The 26696-nt window shown below is 41.1% G+C and overlaps 1 protein-coding gene and 1 long non-coding RNA gene across 2 annotated transcripts in view; both read left to right on the forward strand.

The window, feature by feature from the left end:
• Nucleotides 1-5651: 5651 nt before the first annotated feature.
• On the forward strand, nt 5652-8299 carry LOC309478200. Its single transcript, XR_014198852.1, has 4 exons — nt 5652-5758; nt 6234-6290; nt 6786-6858; nt 6949-8299. It is a non-coding gene; the product is annotated as an uncharacterized lncRNA (long non-coding RNA).
• A 484-nt stretch (nt 8300-8783) lies between these two features.
• LOC309477902 (uncharacterized protein) overlaps nt 8784-26696 on the forward strand; it is a 160299-nt gene continuing 142386 nt past the window's right edge. The window contains exon 1 of the mRNA XM_082141404.1: nt 8784-11658. Coding sequence (XP_081997530.1) covers nt 9673-10593 — 921 coding nt within the window. The 5' untranslated portion in view covers nt 8784-9672 and the 3' untranslated portion in view covers nt 10594-11658. The remainder of the gene's footprint in view (nt 11659-26696) is intronic.

A 26696-nucleotide genomic window follows, 5' to 3' on the forward strand; every position in this document is an offset into this window, starting at 1 on the left:
TCACAAGCATCTATGGTCATAATTATAAACATCCTAATGTTATGATACATTCGCATAAACCTGCACAATGCCATTGAATATATATATACACACTACATTATGGGAGCAGCCAATTTTCCTACAAAATTAAACACCAAAACGTATTAATGCAGTGTTTCTGCTACTCCTCAGAAAAAAAAAGCTATTATATGCAAGTAATTTTAGTGTCAAGGTAATAAGCAATGTTCATTATGCGTCAGTATTTACCGATAATTGCTGCAATAATAGCTGCTGCTCTCTGCCCCGCTTAAAATTATTGGCAACACAAATTGTTTGGAACTATTGAGAGCTACACGAATCACGTGACCGCGCGGCGGCGAGATCACAGTTGGCTTGTTCGACTTGAAACGGCACACTGCACAGACCAATCGGTGAATGACATTAAAATACCACAAGAGCGGAGAGTAGACGGCTCTGCATGCTTTTCAATCGCTCTCGCGATTTCGCTCTATACTTTGATGTCATAAACTGATCGGTCTGTGCAGCGCCGGTTCAAGTCGAACAAGCCGTGTGTGTCGCAACCTCTTATATACTGTCTATGGTCGCAACTCGAATATTTAACGGCTCTGGTTCGCGCTTAGTAGATACCGCCAAGGCAAGTTCAAAACAAAGCGTGCACAGGCTACTGTAATAGGTGGCTCGTTTGACCAGTTAAGTTTTTATCCACTCATAAATAAAAAGGAACGACTGATTTTGAAAATGTAGTAGAGTAAAAAGTACGATATTTGACCTTGAAATGTAGTGGAGTTAAAGTAAAAGTCTTCCCAAATTTAAATACTTCAGTAAAGTACAGATACGCAAAAAAGCTACTTAAGTACAGTAACGAATTACATTTACTTCGTTACTGTCCACCACTGGCTAGACCTAAAACCAATCAGAGCGATCATCATGTGTAAAGCCCGCCTCAACGTTTCTGATTGGTGCCTTGATTTCTCGGCATGGGGAAATGGACTTGAATGGGCTCTTTGCCATAGACAGTATAAGAAGTGGACAGAGCCATCTCATTGGAACTCAATTGAGACAAGTGCAGCCCATTTTTAGCGATTTTTAGGACTTCCGTTCCTGACGCGCATACTCAAACTGAGCTTGACGACGTAGATGTGACGTGAGCAACCCGTCTGTCTTCTAGTAGCTGTGCCGAGATAAATCTGAATCATTCCCTTCCGAATCTTGCAGAGACGGAGAGTGTGAGTAGGAGGTGTCCATGAGCTTGGAGCAGGATAAACTTTTGCTAGGTATTCTGATTAATTATTTTGTCATTTTGCCTCCACGTCCCCACGTTTGCCCGTGAGCTTCTCCTCCCGTCCATACGGTAATCTCTCTACTGTGCGACAGAGAGTCGCGTGGTTATGACGCAATCGTTAGCCTACTTTTACAAAAACTGCTTCTACGGGGCCATAACGGAAGTTCTGCTACAAGATGGTGGCACGCGGCCGGCTTCAACTTCCGGTCGACTTCCTTCCCGCTTGCTCTTTGCCAGACTACTTGCAGAGCAAATCTAAATTTGCCGGAAGTTGTATGGGTTTTCCCAGGCTAGTATTAACTTGTTCCCCTAAACTAACTTACTTCCTACACTGAAAAAAGTGAAACATCAGTGCAATTCATTCAAAATATATATTTACATTGGTCCAATGGAAAATTGTGATTTTCAGTTTATACCTTCTGTTTTCACTTTGCCTCAAAGTAAGTGTTACACCCTCTATCACTGAAAAAAATGATACTTTGGATTAACTTAAAACAATTGATGTAATTTTGTTACAGCTAATTTTTTTAGATTTTCTCAAATTGTATTTATGATTTAGTTAAAACCATAAATTTTTATGTAATGTCAAACCAAAATTTTATTTTTTCCAACTTAACGTTTTACCTTAACCCAAAGTACACAGCAAAAACTCCAGTGTTAAATTAACACTCAAGAGTGTTAAAGTTAGAGATAATGAAGTGATTAATTTAGTGATGATTGATCATTATTGAAGACACCTGATGTTAACCAGCAGAATCACTGAAGGAGAAAATCACAAATTGTAAGCCACCGTTATGGTGATCATTGTTTGCTTTAGTTGGGCTCTTGACCCTAATATGTTTATTTTAAATTTTGTTTGGCTGCTGTATCTGAGTTATAACTGACAGATGAACAAAGAAAAAAGTGATCTGATGGTGTTGGTTATATTATGACAATCATTTGAACTTGATCACTGAACTTATTAAGATCCTTATTTCTGACGAAGATTTATGTTGTTGATCACAGAATAATTTCTGCATAAATATCCAGAATTTTAGATATAATACAAAGGATTTCTTAAAAGTTGTTTTGAAAAAAATATATATAAATATATTTTCAATCCAAATATCCAGACAATCACACAGACGAACACAAAATCGCTCAGGTCTGAATGAACTCAACATATTCTCCTCATGCTCGCTGCTGCTGCACTAAATGTTTATTTCAGTCTGAAGACGCCAGAAAAGACGCACAAGTATCGCTGTGATCGATGAAAACAATACAGAAATAAGTATGTCGCTTAATCAAACTGTATAAAGTGTGTGTGTGATGGTTGTGTAAATATGAGAAATACCGTGAACTGCTCTCTTCACCTCAGAAGAGTCGACACTGAAACTCAATGACGGAAGAGACGGCGCGAGCGCAGTGAACGGTGATGTCATAGGCCGCCAAAAGTACGGTCGAAGACGCACCAAATACTGTTTACGCCAAAACATCAACATAATCACACAAAAATAAAAATAAAAATCTTTATATCAGCTGCTCTCTTTCTGCTGGTTGTGTAAAGTGTGTTGTTTCTTAACCCCCTGGAGCCGTGTGGTGAACTTTTATCATGGATAGATACACTTTTATGGACTTCAAAACAGAATCTGCAATTCACTCCCATTATAAAGCTTGGAAGAGCAATGCAGATTTGGAAATCAAGCTTCCACGCAGTATTGTTGAATCACAGAAGCTACACCAGTTACTTTTGCCAAGAGATTTATTATTTAAACACGTGTCATGTCAGACAGAGAGAAACAGGCATTTAATAAAAAGGCTATAGGCGAGGAGGTCTTCATTCCAGATTTCTCTATTCCTCATTTCTCTATCTTCTCCACCTGCTGCCAGAGAGCGAATGTGTGGTGTTGTTGTTTTTTTTTGCATTGATCTGAACTGACAAATTAAATATCAATCAATGAACAAAGTGTCCTGTGCTCACCACACACCCGGCTATAGGTGGAGAGGAGAGATTATAGGGAGATGTGTGTCTAACTTACACAGAAGAGACTTTGTTGCTCAGCAACTTACTGTGATCTCAGACTGTGGTGATGTGGTTTCTCCACTGCATGGATCTTCATGTGTATCTTCAGGTGAGTTTTAAAAGAGAAACTTGTTCCACACTGATCTCACGTGTGCAGCTTCTCTCTGCTGTGGATCCTCTCATGTGTTTTCAGATATGCTGACTGACTGAATCTCTTGTCACAGTGTGAACACATGTAAGGTTTTTCTCCAGTGTGAATCCTCTGGTGCAGTCTTAAACAGTTTGCTGTAGTAAAAGTCTTCTCACACTCAAAGCACATGTACTCTCTCACACCAGTATGAGTTTTCTGATGCGCATGTAAATATTTCAGCAGTGAAAAACTCTTTCCACACACAGAACATGAATGTGGCTTCTCCTTTGTATGAACTGTCAGGTGTTTTTTCAGGTCTGTCGCCCTACAAAATGTTTTGCCGCATTGATCACATGTGAACGGCTTCTCTCCGGTGTGGATCATCATGTGTCTCTCAAGACAACGTTTGTCTGTGAAACTGTTTCCACATTGATGGCATACATGCGGCTTCTCTCCAGTGTGGATCCTCATGTGTAGTTTCAGGTCAGCTTTAAAAACAAAACTCTTTCCACACTGATCACACATGTGCGGCTTCTCTCCAGTGTGGATCCTCTCATGTGCTTTCAGACTTGCAGACTGACTGAATCTCTTGTCACAGTGTGAACACATGTAAGGTTTTTCTCCAGTGTGAATTCTCTGGTGCCGTTTTAAACATTGCGCTGTAGTAAAAGTATTCTCACACTCAAAGCACATGTACTCTCTCACACCAGTGTGAGTTTTCTCATGTCTTTGTAAAGTTTGCAGCAGTGAAAAACTCTTTCCACACACAGAACATGAATGTGGCTTCTCCTTCGTATGAACTGTCAGGTGTCTCTTCAGGTGTGATGCACTAAGAAATGTTTTGCCGCATTGATCACATGTGAACGGCTTCTCTCCGGTGTGGATCATCATGTGACTTTCAAGGTGTGATGATCGACTGAAACTCTTCCCGCATTGATCACATGTGAACGGCTTCTCTCCAGTGTGAATTCTCATGTGAAGCTCAAGACTTTGTTTGCTTGTTAAACTCTTCCCACACTGATCACATGAGAACGGCTTCTCGCCTGTATGAACTCTCATGTGAATCTCAAGACTACATTTGCGTGTTAAACTCTTCCCACACTGAGTGCAGGAGAAAGATTTCTTGGCTCTTCTTTTCTTTAAAAATGTCTGTTTAGTCTTTGAGCGACTCAAATGTTTTTCTCCAGGTTTGACATGATGTTCCTCCTCCACTTCACTCAGTTCTTCACTCTCCTCACTCTCTTCCATCAGGTCTGAAATCAAAGAAAAAATCATTAAATTAAATTCAGTAAATTGAAATAATTCAAAGTGAGCCCTGATGTAATAGTAGAAAGTAGACAATAATAGTAGAAAGAAACTGTTATAAAATATTATGATAATTTGATGCCTTTTTATAAATTGACTATATATCCTTGAAACTTTCAATGAATGAGGTCATTTATCTTCCAATTATTATTTTTAAAACAATTATACACTGTAAAAACTAAAGGAGCCTCAAATATCCTGTCGGATACTCAAGGAACTTCAAAATGTAATTTAAGTGCCTCAAAGCTCTTTCTCCTATAGTTGGGTTACTGGAGGAGCATTGACAATCTTTGAGGTTCTTGCTGGAACTTATGGGATCCTTTAAGCACTTTGTATTTAGTTCAGAGGTTCTGGAGTCACCTTTTCATTACCATGAGACCTCGAAGTACTTTGAGGGAAAATAGAGGAACTTGAATGCGATAAAAGGGTTATTGGAAGATCTTTTAACATTTAAGTGGTTCCTGGAAGATCTCTTATGTTAAAGCCAGCATCTGGAGGAACCCAATGGTTCAGTGAGGCCAGAATAAGATTATTATTATCCTATTATTATTATTATAGGCTACTTAAGTTTGATTCAGTATAGCCTACATACCCAGGTGAAAAAAGACGTACTATTAAAAATGTACTTGAGTGTGTAGGCCTACAATACAAATATACTTTAATGCATTTTTAATACATTTAACAGTAGCCTACGTCTTTTTCACCTGGGTAGCTTACATTTATTTAGTATCTATAGGCCTATTTTGTTGATTAATTTAAACCTTAAACAACAACACTAAATTATAATAATATTAATAAGAAGAATTCATTAATTATTATTGAATAAATAATAGTAATAAAATAATCATTTTTACCTACTTCTTCATAAATTATTAGAAGTTTTATTCTGTCACGAAACTGCTGCTATTCCTCTGCTGTCGTCGCGTCAGTGATCCTCGCGCTGCTCGCGCGCAACAAAGCTCAGCTGATCGACGTCATCGGGTAACGGCTCCGTCCTCTCATCAAAGCTTCCGCCGTTTGTTCGGCTCTCCGTTACAAGGTTTGTAAACTCGCCAAATAAATATAAATACAGAGTCAACTCACTATATATTCAAACACACATATATATAAACTAAATTGATTATGCATTACTACTTTTTTACAGTGTTTACCACTCGTTTATTGCACAGTATCTGGTATGAAGGTTTTAGCCGCGATGCTAACGTAAGTTAATGAACAAATGGAAATTATTGACTTATTGTCTTAGATTGATTTAGTCATTCAATTCAACATATTCTGTAAAACTGTGTCTTCAAATTGCTGAGATAGCCTAACTAATGTAGCTGATTCCTGCTGTCGTCATTGACGTTTGTTATGAATAACAAAAGCAGGTTAATATAGTTTGGTCTGTTTTTGTTTAGCCTAACTTTACTTACTACAGGTGCCCTCATTCTCTTAAATACCATTTTAAAGCCATTTACTGGTCAATAAATATTATGTTGTGAATAATCAGCTCTGTTCTTTTGTTTCCCCAGAACAACCAGTACATTTCTAAAATAATCTGAACATTTCAGAGGCAACATTGAATTACAGTAAGTTACCTATACACCACATGCATTACTACTATGAACTTTCTCTGTGTGAAATTGTATTGTTTGACTGTGTACTTTTTTAATCAGTTATTCTCTGAAAATCTTCCCTCATGCTCTCAAATCTCATTCATGTTACTCAGAAAAATAATATCACAGGTTTGGAGCCAATAATGCTATGCATTTTTTATAGGCTATACCTTAATCATATGCATTTGAATATAAGACATTTGAACCCTGAATTATAACTTCAAGTTTAGTCTTTTTCGAAAAGAAAAAAAAAGGAAAAAGCTATTATATGGCTTCATAAGACTTACAACACAACCCATAACACATGAGTTGTGAACTCATTGATTATTTTTAGGATCTTTTCTGGGACATTTTTGGAGCTTAACCATTTTTACATAAATTGTTGCATTGAACTGAACTAGACAAGTGTACATAAGAATAGTTTCATGAATGAATTACACAATTTTTTTATGCTTGTGTTTCATGCAGTGATATTGAATGGTGACGGGTTGCATTATGCCTGATATCTGCTTTCGGGTTCCACAGACAGAAAGTCAAACAGGTTTGGAACGTCGCAAGGCTGAGGAAATTATTTAAATTTCCCAACTATCACTTTAATAACCTTACTAACAGTAAATGTTGTACTTTGCAGGGATCTCGGTAAGCTGAAATAGAAGTTTGATCAAGAATAAAAATCCTCCTGTAGACCTGAAAATCACTGAAGTGCCTGGACCATCCACCAGAAAAGAGGAAAAACAAACAGGAAAATGAAGCTGATGCACCTTTTCACTTTTCTAACTCGTTAAGTACCTCACGTGTCCCTTGTGAAGATTTTATAATTGATTGCATTTTATGTTGCAGTGAGTAAAGGTGCATCACATTTGTGAATTTCGTGAAATTACGCAGGCAAAAATGTCCATTGACCGTTGTCAGGAGTGTAGCGATGTAATGTATGAAGCACCACACAAAATTGCTGATCGAGTGAATTCACCAGTGAACATTCACAGAACAACAGATAATTTTACTGCACCTTAACTCTGTTAAAATGGAAAATGTTTTCTGCTTGTTGTGACATAAGGAATTCTGTTTCCGGGTCGAAACCTCTACTTCTACTTCCTCTATCTTGTTTCTAGATATTGAGAATACTCAACAACCATTTATGGGAACTGTTGATTCAAGTCACACATTTAAGCTTTTCAAAAGCCATAGTGTACATTATAGTCTCCAGTCTAACGGCATCCCAGACTTAAACATTTTATGATTCAAAATAGCTGAATAACTAACCATCTGAGATTTCGGAATAGAGATAAAGGTTAGGATCATAATTTTCAGGAATATTACAGCACAATGAGTGTATATTAGCACTGTGTGTTGTTTGTTTTTGGCATCTGATAGAGCTTTTGGACTTGGAAACAGTGACGTCAGACTTAACAAGCGGACTGAAACATGTTTTAAAATTAAGTGAAGATGGACATTTTTAACTAGTCAAAATTGTTATTTTTTACATTGATTTATTACTTGGAACATGTTTTTTCCATGCATTTTGTTGAGATGTCTTTTCTAGTGTAGCCTATTGTATACACATGGTTGATTATTCATGTTACTTATGTATTATACTATTTTTTTTTGTGTGTGTATTCATTGATATTAATCTATTACTAGCTTTTTTTTCCCAAGTGCATGGAAGTGTATTAAAATGGATCTAAAATATGTAATAAACAATTCTTATTTTGTATTTGTTTCAGTCTGTTTATTATAATAGAAGTTAATGGTGGTAACCATAGTAACAACATGAAATTAATTTAATACAAATAAAATAAAATTGAAATTTGGTTCCTGGAGGCACCACACAGTGCCTAATATAAGAGTTCCTCAGGAAACCTGTGTGGTTCCTCAGAGAACCGCCCCTTTTTAAAGGGTGCCTAGAGGATCTACAGACGGTTCCGCCGGTGTGGCAAAGTGAAGAACCCCTAAAGGTTCCTCCAGGCACCTTTTATTTTTACAGTGTAGGCACAAATTTCTTTAGCAAGAACTATTAAATATAGCAATGTCAAATAAAACAGTTAAAATAGTATTTAGTTTGATCTGATGTTGACAATCAATATAAAATGTCTCAAACCTCCTTTTACTGACCATTTAAAAGGAGTCAGGAGTGTTGACTCTAAAAGGAGTGAGTGTTTTTGCTTCGTTGCTGTAAGCTCCGTCTTAGCCTCATATTTCCTTGTTTTGAACCATAATTTACTACAATTTCTAGTTGTTTATACTACTACTAAATACGGCTTACCCAACATCGCTGGCTTCCGTTGCTACTAGCACAACACGCTAGTAAATTCGCTAGCCTGTTAGCGCCACCCGTGCGCTCAGCTATTTTTATTTATTTATTTTTCTCTCGCGCCTTTGAGTTCATAAAAGCTCAGGTGAGTAAGAATCACTCAACAAACACGGTGAGTAATGTCTTGTCCTGTTATTATCATGCGTCACGTCTGAATGCGTTGTTGTTTTTGGAGCTCTATCGATTTGATTTATAATTCTTGATTTTTCTCTCTGCCTCGATCGCTGCCTGCTGTGAGTGTGTTTGCTTCGGAGCTGTAAGCTCCGTCTTAGCCTCGTATTTCCTTGTTTTGAACCATCATTTACTACAATTTCTAGTTGTTTATATTACTACTAAATACAGCTTACCCAACCCTGACGCACAACACGCTAGTAATTCGCTAGCCTGTTAACGCGCCACCCGTGCGCTCAGCTATTTTTATTTATTTATTTTCTCTCGCGCCTTTGAGTTCATAAAAGCTCAGGTGAATAAGAAACACTCAACAAACACGGTGAGTAATGTCTTGTCCTGTCATTATCATGCGTTGCGTCTGAATGCGTTGTTGTTTTTGGAGCTCTATCGATTTGATTTATAATTCTTGATTTTTCTCTTTAAACTCGCTTACAACGAACATTTTCTACTTTTCCTCACTGAGAAGCACTACTGCTCAAACCTCATTGTTACAACGCGGACTGTTGAGCAGACGCGTCTCAAGCCTATTAGTGATCCAACGCTGCATACTCTTAAAGGTTACGTCCGTGGATCACGGCTGAACGCGTCTTCTCCACACTCACTTATAAACAAACACTTTTTTTCGCCTATCGTGCGTCTACTCTACACCCCTACCACTAAAAAACCTCATAGTTACAACGCAGACTGTTGAGCAGACGCGTCTCAAGCCTATTAGTGATCCAACACTGCATACTCTTAAAGGTTACGTCCGTGGATCACGGCTGAACGCGTCTTCTCCACACTCACTTACAAACAAACTTATAATATAAATTAGTATTAATATTGAAAGCATCACTGGTAGCTTCGTTGCTAACTCACTGTCCATCTGTTAAAATGGCGGATATATCAGATGTAAGTAGTCTACCGCTTGGTGCAGGTGAGGACACATTTGAGCTTCACGCACTGCAGTCTGAGCTGGAAGCTGTTGAGAAACAGATCCACAACCTTTTATTGAGACAGGCCGAGCTGAGAGACCGGTGTTTGGCTCTTGAAACATCACGCGCCGATGCACACAAATCAGTGTTTAACGTTACTAACCCGCTGACTCCGACCGCGTCTACTCCGTGCGTTCCTCAGCATCGGTCGCAATCAGCCATGGTCTCGTTCACTCCGGCTCCTACACGCCACCACGAAGCCTGGGTGGTTCCGCAGCGGAAGACGCGAGTCAGGTTTAGACCAAGACTTTCTCCGACCCTCCCGGTTTTCGAGTTATCCACACAAAACCGCTTCTCCCCTCTACGCGAAACAGAACGCGATGCTGTGATCATCGGCGATTCCATCGTTCGGCACGTACACGCTACGTTAGGTAAAAGTAAGGTGCAAAGTCACTGCTTCCCTGGTGCTCGTGTTTCTGAAATCGCTGCTCGCGTTCCCGAGATCCTGAACGGTGACGAGCGCGTCGGAACTGTGGTCCTGCACGCGGGAGTGAACGACATCAGGCTGCGCCAGACGGAGATTCTTAAGAAAGACTTCAGGAATCTAATCGATACGGTACGCAGCACATCGCCTGAAACAACGATCATTGTGTCAGGACCGCTTCCCACGTACCGACTAGGGCATGAAAAGTTCAGCAGATTAATTGCGCTAAATGAATGGTTAATGTCATGGTGCAATGAGCAGAAACTGCTCTTTGTAAATAATTGGAATCTGTTTTGGGAGCGTCCTAGGCTTTTCCGTGCTGATGGCTTACACCCAAGCAGATTCGGAGCGGATCTTCTGTCAGATAACATCTCCAAAATGTTAAATACCCTTTGACTAGTAACCAAAAGTCCAAATCATAGTCTCTGCTGCACCAATTCAACTGATATAAATACTAGTGTAGAACATTGCATAGAAACCGTGTCTATTCCTCGTTTAGTGAGATCAAATAATAAATCTAATGCAGGATCTAGGAAAAATCTAATTGTTATTAAAACAGAAAATGTTGCTATTAGTAAACAAAAACTATTTCTAAAGCTAGGTCTTCTAAACATTAGATCACTCACACCTAAGGCAGTTATTGTAAATGAAATAGTCACAGATAATAGCTTCAATGTACTTTGCCTTACTGAAACCTGGCTTAAACCAAATGATTATTTCGGTATTAATGAGTCTACTCCTCCTGGATACTGTTATAAGCATGAGCCCCGTCTGATTGGCCGTGGCGGAGGTGTTGCAACCATTTATAAAGATATTCTAAATGTTACTCAGAAAACGGGTTATAAGTTTATTTCATTTGAAGTACTTGTACTAAATGTTACGCTCTTAGATGTTAGAAAAACATCCCTATTATCTCTAGCCTTGGCTACCGTATATAGACCGCCAGGGCCTTACGCTGATTTCCTAAAAGAGTTTGCAGATTTTCTCTCAGACCTATTAGTCAATGTCGATAAAGCATTAATTGTTGGAGATTTTAACATACACGTAGATAATCCAAATGATGCGTTAGGAGCTGCGTTTACAGATTTATTAAATTCATTTGGGGTCAAGCAAAACGTCACCGGACCAACTCATCGTCTTAATCATACACTCGATTTAATTATATCACATGGAACCGATCCAACCGATATTGATATCATTCCACAAAGTGATGAAGTCACTGATCACTACATGGTAACTTACATATTACGTACTGCTGTAATATGTCATGCGGCGTCGCGTTATCAACCAGGAAGAACAATCCTCCCATCCACCATAGATAATTTCTCAAATTGCTTATCTAATCTGTCTCAGCTGCTGCCTGAACCCAAACAAACAGATGAACTAGAAGAACTAACTAGCACTATGAGCACCATTCTCTCTAGAACATTGGATGTGGTTGCACCTATTAAATTAAAAAAGGTCAGAGAGAAAAATAAAGCACCATGGTATAACAATACTACGCATGTTTTAAAGAGAGAAACCCGTATTTTAGAGCGTAAATGGAAACAAACTAATTTAGAGGTCTTTAGAATCGCGTGGAAAGACAGTATGTCGCGTTATAAAAAGGCCCTAAAAGTTGCCAGGGCTGAGCACCTCCGCAAACTAATAGAAAACAACCAAAACAATCCAAGGTTTCTATTTAACACCGTGGCTAGACTAACAAATAAACAGACGTCACCCGAACAAAATATCCCGTTACAGTTCCCTTTCAAGGGAACTCCCGTTGCGTCGAAAAGCTGACGCTATGGGAACGCTTTGCGTGATGACGTCTTGAAGCACATGTAAAATCAGTCCAATGGTGTGGCGGAACGTCAGAGGCGGGTGACGTCACGTACCAGGAAGCTATAAAAGCCGGCCCGAAACAGAAAACGAAAGCTTTCTGAGTCTTCAGTTGCGCTCTGTGTTGAATCTGTCCTTGTTATTTGGTGTTGTCTGTCTATATTATATATATATATTCAGTATGGCGAGCAAGCAGCAGTTTAGAGTGTGTGTCCATCCCTGCCCGCGTTATTTAACGGGAGGTGATACTCACACTCTTTGTGTTGTTTGTTTGGGTGAGGAGCATGCCCAGTCAGCACTCGAGGGTGGTGACTGTGTGCATTGCGACGCGCTTCCATTGCGCACGCTCCGATCCCGCTTGGCTCGGTTCAATCCCGATCGCGTTCCCCAGGGCTCGGTTCCCGCCGCGGCTGAGGCTCGGCGGCGATCTCAGACCTGGGGTTCGCAAATGGATCTGTCAGTGGATGTTGAGACGGGCTCTGCCTTATCTCAGCATCAATCTGACAGATCCAGTGCCTCTCATCAGGGTGTGGAAGCACGCATTGCGGTTTCTTCCCCCCCCGATAGAGGCACCAATACTGCAACTGTCCAGCTCTGAGGAGTTGGATGTTGTGAGTATTGAAGCTGAGTCTGAGGATTCGCCACCTCAGTCTCATGCGTTTGAGGAACTGCTCGATGTTATTACTAGAGCAGTTGACAGACTATCTATTGAGTGGCCAGAGGATAGGCAGGACGTTCGTTCGAAAAGTAAGCTCGACGAACGCTTCCTGCCATCTCGTACACAGCCTCAGCGAAGAAGCCTTCCGTTTTTCCCCGATCTCCACACCGAGGTGTCGAAATCGTGGGGAAAACCGGTTTCATACAGAGTGTATGCACCACAAACATCCCACTATTCTTCCATTCACAAATATAAAGAATATGGTTATGGGGAGATGCCGAAGGTGGAGGAGACGCTTGCGAGCTATCTCTCTCCAGCAACGGCATCTTCCCTGAAAGCTCCTTCACTTCCCTCTAAGCCAGTAAAATTCACATCATCTCTGGTTCATAAATCGTATGCAGCCGCTGGTCAAGCTGCAGCGTGTCTGCATACGATGTCTATTATGCAAGCCTATCAGGCAGAATTATTGGGGGATTTAGAGGAGGGCGGGGGAATTGGTCCTGACACAGTGGCTGAACTACGCAGAGCCACAGATCTGTCTCTCAGGGCCACCAAGGAGACCGCTAAATCAATCGGGCGGTCTATGGCAGCCCTGGTGGCCACTGAGAGGCATCTGTGGCTCAATTTGAGCGATATAAAAGAGAAAGAAAAGCACGTTCTCTTAGATGCTCCGGTTTCCACTGTTGGTTTATTTGGTGATGCAGTAAACAGTGCGGTAGCTAAATCTCAGGAAGCTGCTAAACAGGCAGCTGCATTACAAAAACTTCTCCCCCGCCGTTCTTTCATTGAGGCTGCTGAGCGGGAGCAGCCTCACTCCTCTAAAAAGAGCGCTGAACATCGTGCCACTCAAAAACAGAGTGTGTCCTCTCGTGCTCCCCCACAAAAATCTCGGGGACACGGAGGGCGCTCTCAAACCCAGCAGTCTTCGAGGGGTAAAACGGATCTGCGGACCGTTATTACCGCCAAGAAGGCTGCTGGGAAAAAGTCCTGATGTCTGAGGGCTCAGGACAAATGAGGGTAGTCCCCCCGAAGCAGAGCGGTTAACACCTCTTTTCACGGTGCCCGTCTCTCTTCGGTGCCCTCAGGGGACCGTTCTGCCAACCCTGCCACCTCTGGTGTTACAGGGCGCAGCGGTCTCCGGCGAGCACATATCTCAAGGTCCACCCGGAAACGTAGTGGCCTCGGGATGCCCGCCCCCTCTGAGGAGGGTGCTAGAGCAGTCGGTTTGGTCGTTCCCTGCCGGTGCGCCGTTACAGGGCGACGAACCGACTACTCAACAGCAGGAGAAAAATACGGTGCCGTCTCTCTTCGGTGCCCTCAGGGGACCGTTCTGCCAACCCTGCCGCCTCCGGTGTTACAGGGCGCAGCGGTCTCCGGCGAGCACATATCTCAAGGTCCACCCGGAAACGTAGTGGCCTCGGGATGCCCGCCCCCTCTGAAGAGGGTGCTGGAGCAGTCTGTTTGGTCGTTCCCTGCCGGTGCGCCGTTACAGGGCGACGAACCGACTACTCAACAGCAACAAAATCCAGAAACCAGTCTCGAGAGACTGGTACCTCTAGTAGAATCTTTGACAGCGTGGAAGCTACTGTCAAATGTTTCTCATTGGGTCCTGCAGACCGTGGAAAAAGGGTATTAGATACAATTCTATTAACGCCCACCGCGGTTTATGGGGGTCCTGCCCACAGTGGTGGGCCCCGAGCAGGTTCTGGTTATGGAACAGGAAGTAAACACTCTGTTAGAGAAAGGGGCCATAGAATATGTACCCCCCTCCAACAGGGAAACCGGGTTTTACAACCGGTACTTCATAGTTCCAAAAAAGGACGGGGGATTGCGTCCCATTTTAGATCTTCGAGTTCTGTACGAGTACATGCAGCTCAAGTTCAAAATGTTAACCTTGAGACAAATCGTGCCACAGATCAGGTCCGAGGACTGGTTTGTCACGATAGACCTCAAGGACGCATATTTCCATCCGTCCGTGTCATTGGAAGTTCCTGAGGTTTGCTTTCGGGGGCAAAGCATACCAATATCGAGTTCTTCCATTCGGCCTGGCTTTATCACCCCGCACTTTCACCAAATGCGTGGATGCAGCTCTGGCGCCTCTGCGCCTCCGGGGTATTCGCATCACGAACTACATCGACGATTGGTTGATTTTAGCTCAGTCGCATTAGATGGCGGTTCAACATCGAGATGTTGTTCTCGCCCATATGAAAGAGTTGGGGTTACGGCTGAACGCCAAGAAGAGTGTGCTTTCTCCATTTTAGAGGACCACTTTTTTAGGCGTGGTTTGGGATTCAGTGTCGATGCAGGCGCGCCTGTCATCGCCACGCTTCGATTCCATCCTGGCAGCTGTGAGAAGTGTAAAGCTAGGCCAGCTACTCACTGTCAAACAGTTCCAGAGACTGTTGGGTCTCATGGCAGCAGCTTCCAACGGGATACCTTTTGGACTGCTGCACATGAGGCCCCTGCAGTGGTGGCTCAGGACCAGAGGGTTTTTCCCCGAGGGGCAACCCATTTCGCACAATCAAGGTCACGCGGTGATGCCTACGTGCCTTGGTTATGTGGAAGAAACCTTGGTTCCTGTCCCAGGGCCCAGTGCTGGGAGCTCCTTGTCGTCGCAAACTGCTAACGACGGATGCTTCCCTCACGGGTTGGGGAGCGATCCTGAGGGTCGCTCATCTCAAGGTCTGTGGGAAGACCATCATCGTTCCTGGCATTCTATAGCCTAGAGATGTTAGCTGTCTTCCGGGCTCTGAGGAGCTTTATCACAGGTCTCAGGGGACACCATGTGTAGTACATACGGACAACACGTCGGTAGTCGCCTATATCAAGGGGGTTTGCGCTGGCATGCCATATCCTCTTGTGGTCCCAGGGGAAGTTGCTGTCACTCAAGGCAGCCTACATCCCCGGGGTCCAGAATATAGGAGCAGACACTCTGTCGAGACAGGGGCCGAGGCCCGGGGAATGGTGGCTCCACCCCCGAGGTGGTGGAGCTGATATGGAAATTATAAGTGGATCTGTTTGCGTCTCGAGAGACGTCTCACTGTCCACTTTGGTTCTCCTTCACGCATCCAGCTCCTCTGGGACTGGATGCTATGGTACAGACGTGGCCGAGGCTACGTCTGTACGCCTTTCCCCCAGTTGCTCTGCTCCCGGGAGTTCTGGAAAGAGTTCGCAGGGACCGGGTTTGCCTGCTTTTTATAGCCCCGCGCTGGCCGGGCAGAGTATGGTTTCCCGATCTTGTGTCCCTCCTCGACGGGCATCCTCTGGAGTTACCCGTCAGGAGGGACCTTCTGTCCCAGGCAGAGGGCTCGATATTTCACCCTCGGCCAGAACTGTGGAACCTATGGGCTTGGCCTCTGAGGGGGCCCAGCTCATAGAGTCAGGTCTCTCAACCGAGGTTGTTGAGACCATTCTACAGTCCAGAGCTCCCTCCACGAGGAAACTTTATGCCCTGAAGTGGAGAGTATTCACTTCTTGGTGTAGTGACCGTCGGTTGGACCCAGTCCACTGCCCAATTGGTACAGTGCTGGAGTTCCTGCAGGAACGGTTCACTGCAGGTCTGACCCCGTCCACTTTAAAGGTCTATGTGGCGGCCATAGGTGCTTACCACAGTCCTTTGGGTGGAATGTCTGTGGGGAAAGACCCCTTGGTATCTCATTTCCTTCGTGGCACTTGGAGGTCCTCCTCCCTTTCGAAATCGGACCAGGAGGCGAATAATTTGCTTTGCCCTGTTCGGCGTTAGACGCGTATGTCCACAGAGCTGCCCTGTGGCGTAGAAGTGACTTTTGCTCCCCTAACAAGGGAGGTCCAGTGTCTAAGCAAAGGATGAGCAAGTGGGTGGTTGAGACTATCTCACTGGCTTATGAGGCGGCTGGACAGCCTTCTCCTTTGGCTGTCCGGTCGCTCTCTACTAGGAGTATGGCGGCCTCTAAGGCCCTTATATCAGGAGTATCGTTACAGGACGTCTGTGATGCGGCAGGCTGGTCCTCACCGCACACCTTCGTCAGGTTCTACTCTCTGGATTTAGACTCTACTCTAGGGTCTCATGTTTTGTCTTCTTAGTGCTGCTCACATGATTACACACAGGACAGACATTTGTAGCTATGGAGGCGTTGGTATAGACGTTCCCATAGCGTCAGCTTTTCGACGCAACGGGAGTTCCCTTGAAAGGGAACGCCTCGGTTACGACTGTAACCTCGGTTCCCTGAAGAGGGAACGAGCGTTGCGTCGCCTTGCCATATCTCCTTCATGCCTGTCAGCGCGACTTCAGACTTTACGAAGCTTTCGTTTTCTGTTTCGGGCCGGCTTTTATAGCTTCCTGGTACGTGACGTCACCCGCCTCTGACGTTCCGCCACACCATTGGACTGATTTTACATGTGCTTCAAGACGTCATCACGCAAAGCGTTCCCATAGCGTCAGCTTTTCGACGCAACGCTCGTTCCCTCTTCAGGGAACCGAGGTTACAGTCGTAACCGAGGCGTTCAGTAGTAATGATTTCATGAACTTCTTCACTGAGAAAATAGAAAGCATCAGAACCACAATTATAAACGTTCAATCTTCAATCGCGCCTTATAATTCAGCTTCAATTATCACCCCGAAAGAACAATTACAGTGCTTTACAACTATAGAACAAAAAGAGTTAAATAAACTTATCACTTCATCTAAAACAACAACATGTTTATTAGATCCTATACCAACTAAACTACTGAAAGAAGTGTTACCTGTAGTGGAAGAGCCTCTCCTCAATATTATTAACTCGTCTTTATCTTTAGGTCATGTTCCAAGAACATTTAAACTGGCAGTTATAAAACCTCTCATTAAGAAACCACAATTAGATCATAATAATCTAGCAAATTATAGACCCATTTCAAATCTTCCATTTATGTCTAAAATATTAGAAAAAGTGGTGTCCGCTCAACTGGGATCTTTCTTGCAACAAAATGATATCTATGAAAAGTTTCAGTCTGGATTCAGACCGCATCATAGCACTGAAACTGCGCTCGTTAAAATCACAAATGATTTACTTTTAGCTTCTGACCAAGGCTGTATCTCAATACTAGTTTTACTTGATCTTAGTGCTGCGTTCGATACTATAGATCACACAATACTCTTAGATCGACTACAAAATTATACTGGTGTTCAAGGACAAGCACTAAGCTGGTTCAAATCATACCTATCTGACCGCTACCATTTTGTCTATTTAAATGGAGAAAAATCTATCATAACTCCAGTAAACTATGGAGTGCCGCAGGGATCTGTATTAGGCCCTCTGTTATTTTCAATATATATGATGCCACTTGGAAATATTATAAGGAAACATGGAATTAGTTTCCATTGTTATGCTGATGACACTCAAATATATATTTCATCACGGCCGGATGAAAACGCTACATTTTCCAAATTGACAGAGTGTGTTAAAGATATAAAAGATTGGATGACGCGTAATTTTCTTTTATTAAATCCAGACAAGACAGAGGTAATACTTATCGGTTCAAAAAACCGCCCACAAAACCTCGCACAATACAACTTTAACATCATAGGATGTCCTGTTACTTTATCCTCTACAGTAAAAGACCTGGGTGTTATACTCGATTGCAACCTGTCTTTTGAAAAACATATTTCATATGTTACAAAAACAGCCTTTTTCCACCTTAGAAACATTGCTAAGCTACGTAATATGCTATCAGTTTCTGATGCAGAAAAGTTAGTTCATGCATTCATGACCTCGAGACTGGATTACTGTAATGCTTTATTAGCTGGTTGTCCTGCATCCTCAATAAACAAGCTACAGTTAGTCCAAAATGCCGCCGCTAGAGTTCTTACGAGATCAAGAAAATATGATCATATAACACCGATTTTATCATCACTGCATTGGTTACCTATAAAGTTCCGTATTAATTACAAGGTATTGCTACTGACTTATAAAGCCCTAAACGGCTTAGCTCCAGTCTATTTAACTGATCTTCTATCGCCCTATAATCCATCGCGCTCTTTAAGATCACTAAATTCAAGGCTTTTGGTCATACCTAGGATATCCAGAACCACCAAAGGAGGGAGAGCATTTTCACATTTGGCTCCAAAACTCTGGAATAGTCTTCCTGATGCTGTTTGTTGCTCAGACTCGCTCTCCCAGTTTAAAACTAGATTAAAGTCGCATCTCTTCAGCCAGGCATTCATATAATCCTACAGTTCAAACTACAATCCGGCCTCTATCCAATGCCAGAGGAGAACTGGCCCCCGACTGAGCCTGGGTTCTCCCAAGGTTTTTTTTTCTCCATTAATTAGATTAGATTAGATTAGATTCAACTTTATTGTCATTACACAAGTACAGGTACAAGGCAACGAAATGCAGTTTAGGTCTAACCAGAAGTGCAATAGCAGCAAGTGCAGGATATACAGTGGTTCCATAAGTGCAGAACATGGATATGTACTGAATAAATATAGAGTTGAATACTATTATAAACAAAAATTTACAGATAGATTTGTCCTATGAATATAATATACAGATAACTATTACTGTGAACAGAATTTACAGCTAGATATGTACTGAATATAATATACAGATGGCTATTACTATAAACAGAATTTTTACAGATAGATATGTACTGAATATATATACAGATGGGTGTTACTATAAACAGAATGTGAGCATAATATACAGATGGCTATTACTATAAACAGAATTTTACAGATAGATATGTACTATGAATATATATATGAAGAGTTCGGTTGCAAAACGCGATAAACGCCATTTTTTGACATTTGGATTTTATTATTGGAAATCACTGTTCAGATGTACCTTAATCTATGTGTGAATTGCTGCCATTAATAAGATTTAAAAATGTACATTTTAAGCCTACTACAAAATGTATTTTTTCACAAAACACGATATCCGCCAGCCCAGTTTCTTTACAAAGTGCGATATAACGCGGCCGCACACCGGACGCGCAGCTCAGCGCCGCGTCGCGCCACGTCTAGGACAACTGTCACCTGAACATCAGCAATTTTCTGATTTCTGTAAATAAATATAAAACTAAATGTATATTGCAGCACAGGGTGAAGTCCGTATATACATTAACTACGATTTGAGACACACACATGTATATTTAATATAAAACTATGTAAATGGCGCTCTGTGGCGCGGCAGGATTTTGAACACGGTCCTGAGCCGCCGCGGACAGACGCCGAAAGGCGCCGCCGGTGTGTGTACTCTCATAGAGAATAATGTGTTCGAATTTAACTGCGCGGCGCGCCGCCGAGCTGCGCGTCCGGTGTGCGACCCCCTTTAGGCTATAGAACGTTCAGGATGCTGCGCGAGCTCAGGATGACACGCGAGGAGAGAGTCACCGCCGGTGAAGTGCTCCGAGTTTGCTCAGTGATTTAACGATAATATCAAAACAAAAAACATATATTTTTAAAAAGAGGATTCAATAGGCTAACTAAAAAACGTTTACCATTTAATTGTTTATACTGTCGGCGAGCTGTCAGTCACGTAGGCTACGTCTCACACACTCACACTCACACACACACACACACACACACACACACACACACACACACACACACACACACACACACACACACACACACACACACACAAACAAAACATTGATTCACTAGCTTTTCTTAATGGTATTACAGTAGTAGAATATAGCCTAAGGTGTATATATAGCGTTTTGCAAAAAAAAAAAAAAAAAAAAAATTGTTGTTATGTTGTGTATGTTCTGGCCAAAACTAACTCTTAAAATCTTATTATTATTAATCAATCTTTGTATATACTATTCCATATATTTATGATGTATTGTTTTTTTAACCAATTTAAGATGTTTGACAATGTTAAGATAAATATGTTGCATTTTGGCATGGTTTTTGATTTATTTATGAACTATTTATGGACATAAAATTAAATAAAAAATATCCTGGATTTGAAGAATATTGTGTCCCTGGCCTTCACTGAGCTCAAGTAATAGTTTAATGTACAAAAAATCGTGAATGAACTTGACTGTTGATGTCTTAAATAATAATGTCAAATAACCAACATTTCTCAAAATGGATATATCTCGTTTTGCAACGAAACTCTTCATATACAGATGGGTGTTACTATAAACAGAATGTGAGCATAATATACAGATGGCTATTACTATAAACAGAATTTTACAAATAAATATATGTATAAGTTAGGCTAAAATGAGCAGTATAACAATGGATTTAAAGTAGTGCAAATAAAGTTTGGACAGAAGCTATCCGAGTGAAAGTGCAGTGGAAATAATTGCATATTACAGTTAAAGTATGGTATTGCAAATGTATATGTAAACAGTCGGTACTGTAAATAAACAGTCGGCAGTGCAAATTGAGCATATTCCAGTCAAGGTAGTAGTGCAAGATGCATATGTAAACAGTTGTTTCTGTAATAACAGTCAGCAGTGCAAATGAACATTATAGTATTGCAAATAACAAAATGGAGGCAGGTGTGAGGAGGGAGAGGAGAGTCAATCAGTATATGAGGGGAGTGGGATCAATGAGGGTTAGAGTTTAATAAAGAGACAGCTCTGGGGAAAAAAACTGTTCTTTAGTCTGCTGGTCCTGGTCCGGAGGCACCTGAAACGCCTGCCGGAGGGCAGGAGAGAAAACAGTCTGTGGGCTGGGTGAGAGGAGTCCTTAAGGATGCTGCGAGCTCGATGCAGACAGCGTTTCCTCTGGATGTGCTCGATGGCAGGTAGTGGAGTCCCAGTGATGCGCTGGGCGGTTTTCACCACCCGCTGCAGTGCCTTGCGCTCTGCAACAGAACAGCTCCCATACCACACTGTAGCACAGTTGGTCAGGATGCTTTCTATTGCACAGCGATAGAAGTTCACCAGGATAGTGGAGGAAAGCTGATTCTTCCTCAGTGTCCTCAGGAAGAAAAGGCGCTGGTGAGCCTTCTTGACCAGGCTGGAGGTGTTGGTTGTCCAGGTCATGTCCGCCGAGATGTGGGTCCCCAGGAACTTGAAACTGGAGACACGCTCAACAGCCATTCCATTGATGTGGATGGTGTCGTGTGTGCCTCTTGACACTTTCCTGAAGTCCACGATGAGCTCCTTCGTTTTGGTGGTGTTGAGGAGCTGGTTATTTTCAGTGCACCATGTGGCCAGGTGCTTGATCTCCTCCCTATAGGCAGTCTCATCGTTGTTGCTGATGAGACCAATCACCGTAGTGTCGTCCGCAAACTTGACGATGGAATTAGATCCGTACACAGGCTTGCAGTCGGAGGTGAAGAGGGAGTAGAGAAACGGGCTTAGCACACAGCCTTGTGGTACACCAGTGTTGAGTGTGATGGACGTGGAGCAGTTGGAGCCTGATCGAACATTCTGGGGTCTGTTGGTCAAAAAGTCCAAAATCCAGTTGCACATGGAGGTGTTGATGCCCAGGTCTCCAAGTTTGGCTATTAACTTAGTTGGGATGACAGTGTTGAATGCTGAGCTGAAGTCAACAAACAGCATGCGTGCATAAGTGTTCTTATTGTCCAGATGTGTGAGCACAGAGTGCAGTGCCATGGAAACTGCATCCTCTGTGCTCCTATTGCTACGGTAGGCAAACTGGTGTGAGTCCAATGTGGATGGAAGAGAGTCTTTTAGGTGTGCCAGGACCAGCCGCTCAAAGCACTTCATTACGATGGGTGTGAGTGCTACAGGGCGGTAGTCGTTAAGGCACTTCGGGCTGGAGTGTTTTGGCACTGGCACAATGGAAGTGCATTTAAAGCATGTTGGCACTAAGGCACTAAAGCATTAAGGCACCTGATGGAGTTTTAGGACACCATTAGGTCACTTGATGGAGTTTTTCGGTTCCTTGCCACTGTTGCCTTTGGCTTGCTCAGTTGGGGATATTTTGGGGATATTTAATTTAATTTTATCAATCAATAAATTCCTCTTGAAACAAACTTTGTTGTATTATTTTAATTTAATACTGTGAAGCTACTTTGATGCAATCTGTATTGTGAAAAGCGCTATACAAATAAACTTGACTTGACTTGATTTGTTGAAAAAAAACAAGTAGCCTACATTCTGTACCATTTTATAGTTTAACTGTTTATCTAAAAATGATGAAATGCTTGAATGTTTCTAACATGAATGTTCTTCAGCATCATGAATGAATGAAGAATAAACACCAACCTCTTTGTTCTTCAGGATCTTCAGTGTGTTTCATTCTGCAGGGTTCTGGATCACTCATGTTCTCACTGTCCTCTTTAATAAACTCAGTCTTTGCAGATTTCAGCTCTTCCTGATGCTCTGATGCTTTGCTGCTCGTCTTTACTTGTAGACTGATGGGAATATTCCAGCATTTACTGGATAATTACAGTGGGAGGAGCTTCACTGACCATGTGACTACTGTGCACTGTAAACCCGGATAAGTAGAATTTACTTAAAAAAACCAAGGTAACTCGTTGCCTTACATTTTTTAAGTAATGAAGCATTAGTTGAATAAGTGAAGTGGACTACGTTCAATGTACTTAAGCCCATAATGGAATGGAATAGTACATTTAAGTTGAATGTACTTATAACCGAGTTACAGTAACTGAAGATACTTAGTTTAAACAATCATTCCCCACCCATTTATTTAACTCAGCTTGTTAAGTAAACATTACTCCATTACCAGTTCAACTAAATTGTATATTCTAATGGGCCCAACTTAAATTTTAGTTCCTGAAACTCAAAATATCTTTCAATCAATAGAGCCATGTAAAATACACACATACTGCAACATTACACTGATCCAATTATATTTGTTATACATGTCTTTTTTTTAGCAACAAAAGAAACAAAGCCATGGCCTTATAGGCTTCTAGTGTGTAGTTTCCTCACATACTGTATTTTTACAGCACTAGTACAGTAAAAAGCATTTACAGTACTCCACTATAATTACCAAATACAGTATATACCACATACTTTTACAATATTAAACTTATTTTACAGGGAATGCTGCTTTTATAATTACATAATTAAAATATTATACGTTAAGGTTTCATAAGAGTAGCCACACTAGGAAAAAGAAAACAAAATTTTCTGGGTTTTAAAACATTTATTTTGGTTAAATGCAAAGATCAGAAAATTGCCTTCTGTGAACATGTTGGCTGAATTTTTTAAACATAAAATGCAATTTTAACACTTTAACAACAAACAGGTAACACTGAGCGCTTAATTAAATGGATAGTTCACCCAAAAATCTTAAATTAGCACATGATTTACTCACCCTCAAGTCATCCTAGGTCTATAGGGATGTCCCGCGTGACGTCACGCCATTTGGAGCAGCCATCTTGACGGAATAGAAAATGCTAAACCGCTGGTTATATTACAGCCAGAGACGGGCTCTGATACAGCTCGTCGCGAAATATTCATCTATTCTTATATCATGCCCGAGCGATGCTGTGATAACGATAGCCTGCTAAGCTTGTGTATGTTTTTAATGAAGCTCCGGTGTAGCGTGATGGGAAGTGAATAAGGTAACTTAGCTGTATGTCACCGAACTCAATGTCAGGAAGTTTTTCTACACATTTAATGTCTGTAAAAAAAGAACTTGTGGTGCTTCATATGGATCTATGATTTCTAATTCCTTTATCTTCCTCTTGTATATTTCTTTTTGTGATGACATGACGTGAACAGTTAGCTGACGGCCGCTGTGCTAATAATAGATAATGGTCAGTGTTCGTCTAAACCAGTGACCGTGACGCTGAAGTGTGTGAGAACAAATGAATAACATCAGTGTGAACCACGAATATTTATTTTTTGAATTAAATATTAAATTTTAATCATTCTGTGTCATTTTTCAATGTCAATCTTTTCACTGTTTACATGTTTATGCCCAAAATGCTATAATATAGTTGACTGTCATTCTCCTCTACCCTGTGTACATTATTGATTAAATAGCCTAACATTAGCCTATTTAACATCGTTACAGGCACGATCGCGCATTCATTCAACTATTTTAAAAGACTGGAATAAACACCAGCACACACAAGCAATCTTTTTTTATAGTCAATTTAATTAAAAAATGTAAACCCAACAGGTATGAAATGTCAGAAAGAGAAGAAAAAAAAAACTGTTAATGGGAAGACGAGCGGACTGCTGCAGCTTAGTGGATACATATATTTAGCCTATTTATTATTCAGAATGCACAGTTGGAAAGAAAATATATTTATAGGAACATTACAGCAGGCTCAAGATAATTAATACAGTGACCCATTATATACTATTATATTATTTTAATCAATTTGCTGTCATAAAACATGTGATAATCCGCATTCTCATGTATGTAGGTGCGCTGAAGTATTCCGTCAAAATGGCTGACACTCGGCTAGGGGTCACGTGACTGGGAGATCCCTATATGACATTCTTCTTTCAGACGAATACAATCAGAGTTATATTAAAAATGTCCTGGCTCTTCCAAGCTTTGGAAGTGATGTGCTGTTTCTGTTTTGAAGTCCATAAAAGTGCAAACGAAATCCCATTCAAAGTCTGCAAGTTTTCGCAGAAGTGAGGACACCTGTAGGCTTACAGTGTTCATTTTTTGCACAGCTTGGCCAGTTTTCTTTGTTTTCTTTGTTTTTGATCCACGTTCAGGATTGATGCCAGGAAATCGTCTAAAAGGGAAAAAAACAACAACAATGAAATATTATGGACTGAGATTATATATTTTGACAGAGAGAGACAGCACAAGAAATGTGTAAATAAAAACCAGGGCCCGTATGTATAAAACTTCTAAGAAATGCTCTTAAGAATAGTCTTAAGCTTTGACTTAAGTGTCAGAAAATACTTAGTAAAGAGTAGGAGTTTTCTAAGAGTAGGAGACTTTTATAAAGCAGCTAAAAGCAACTTTCAGTAAAGTATAAGACTGATTCTTAAGTGCTGACTGAAGTGGGACTTAAGTGTTGTGAACTAAGGACTACAGTGATGTCAACCCAAAATGGCCGCCCTCAACCACTGAATCAGCCAATAGTGAGCCTGCAAGGGTGAGGTCACTGCAGCATGACACCAATCATTTAATTTTATTATAATAAAATCATTTAATTAAGACACTTTAATATTTAAAACTTTTTTTTTTTTTAAATGCTTTGCAACTCCTCATTTACAATTATGCAAACATGAGTTCCATCAATGGATCCAACAACTTAGGAAAGCCTGAAATACTCATTTAAGTGGCTTTATTTTGCTGCGAGATTTGCAAAGTCAATGAACTGCCATACAGTAGTGGCCAAAAGTGAGGCAAAGGAAAATTGTCAGATTCACCCTTTATTCAAATAGGGTTACAAATGTGTTAAAGATTTTGTACGCGTTTTGTGTAGTTGTGCTTAGAGTCAATTGTTTATTTGTGATAACACACTGAAACATGCCAAATTGTACAGACATAATTTTTAGCCAGGCTGTCAAACAAATGAACAAGAGAGGACAATGAAATATTAATAACTGACTATGTTGCAGACAATGTATGATTTTATGATTTTTTTTCTCCTGTGAGTTTTTTTATTTTTTTTATTTTGTTTTTACCTGTAGCTGTAGTTAACCCTTTTTTCAACGATATTATTGATCTGCCTGCATTGACACCATTGTCTCTGAACTGAACTGAGCTGAACGATGTACATCACTGTTTTCTCCAGAGCGACTGTATAATGAACTAAATAGATAACTAATGACTAATGATCTTTTACAATGGAAATGAATCATCATCGAACTTACTTAAGCTGCACAATGGCACTATGTTCTTCTAGAGCTGCTGTACAGCCCAAACTAACTTTGTTGCATTATTTTCCTGCTATCACTTTAAAGCTGCTTTGAAACACTGTGTAGGCCCTATTGTAAAAAGCGACTTGACTTGAAATAATTTTGTCAGATAAATATCTTCACTAAGTTAAAAGCACTGCTGCTTTTTTCCAGTCAGCAACAATGTAATTATTACTTTCCTTTAATTTCATTGCTATAAAATTTCTTAAAAGTCAGTTCGAAAAAGGATCCCTTGATGATCAAACTTTTATTGTTTGATCAACTCCGT

The sequence above is a fragment of the Leuciscus leuciscus genome (assembly GCF_965113295.1).
Source record: "Leuciscus leuciscus genome assembly, chromosome: 1".
Taxonomy (NCBI): domain Eukaryota; kingdom Metazoa; phylum Chordata; class Actinopteri; order Cypriniformes; family Leuciscidae; genus Leuciscus; species Leuciscus leuciscus.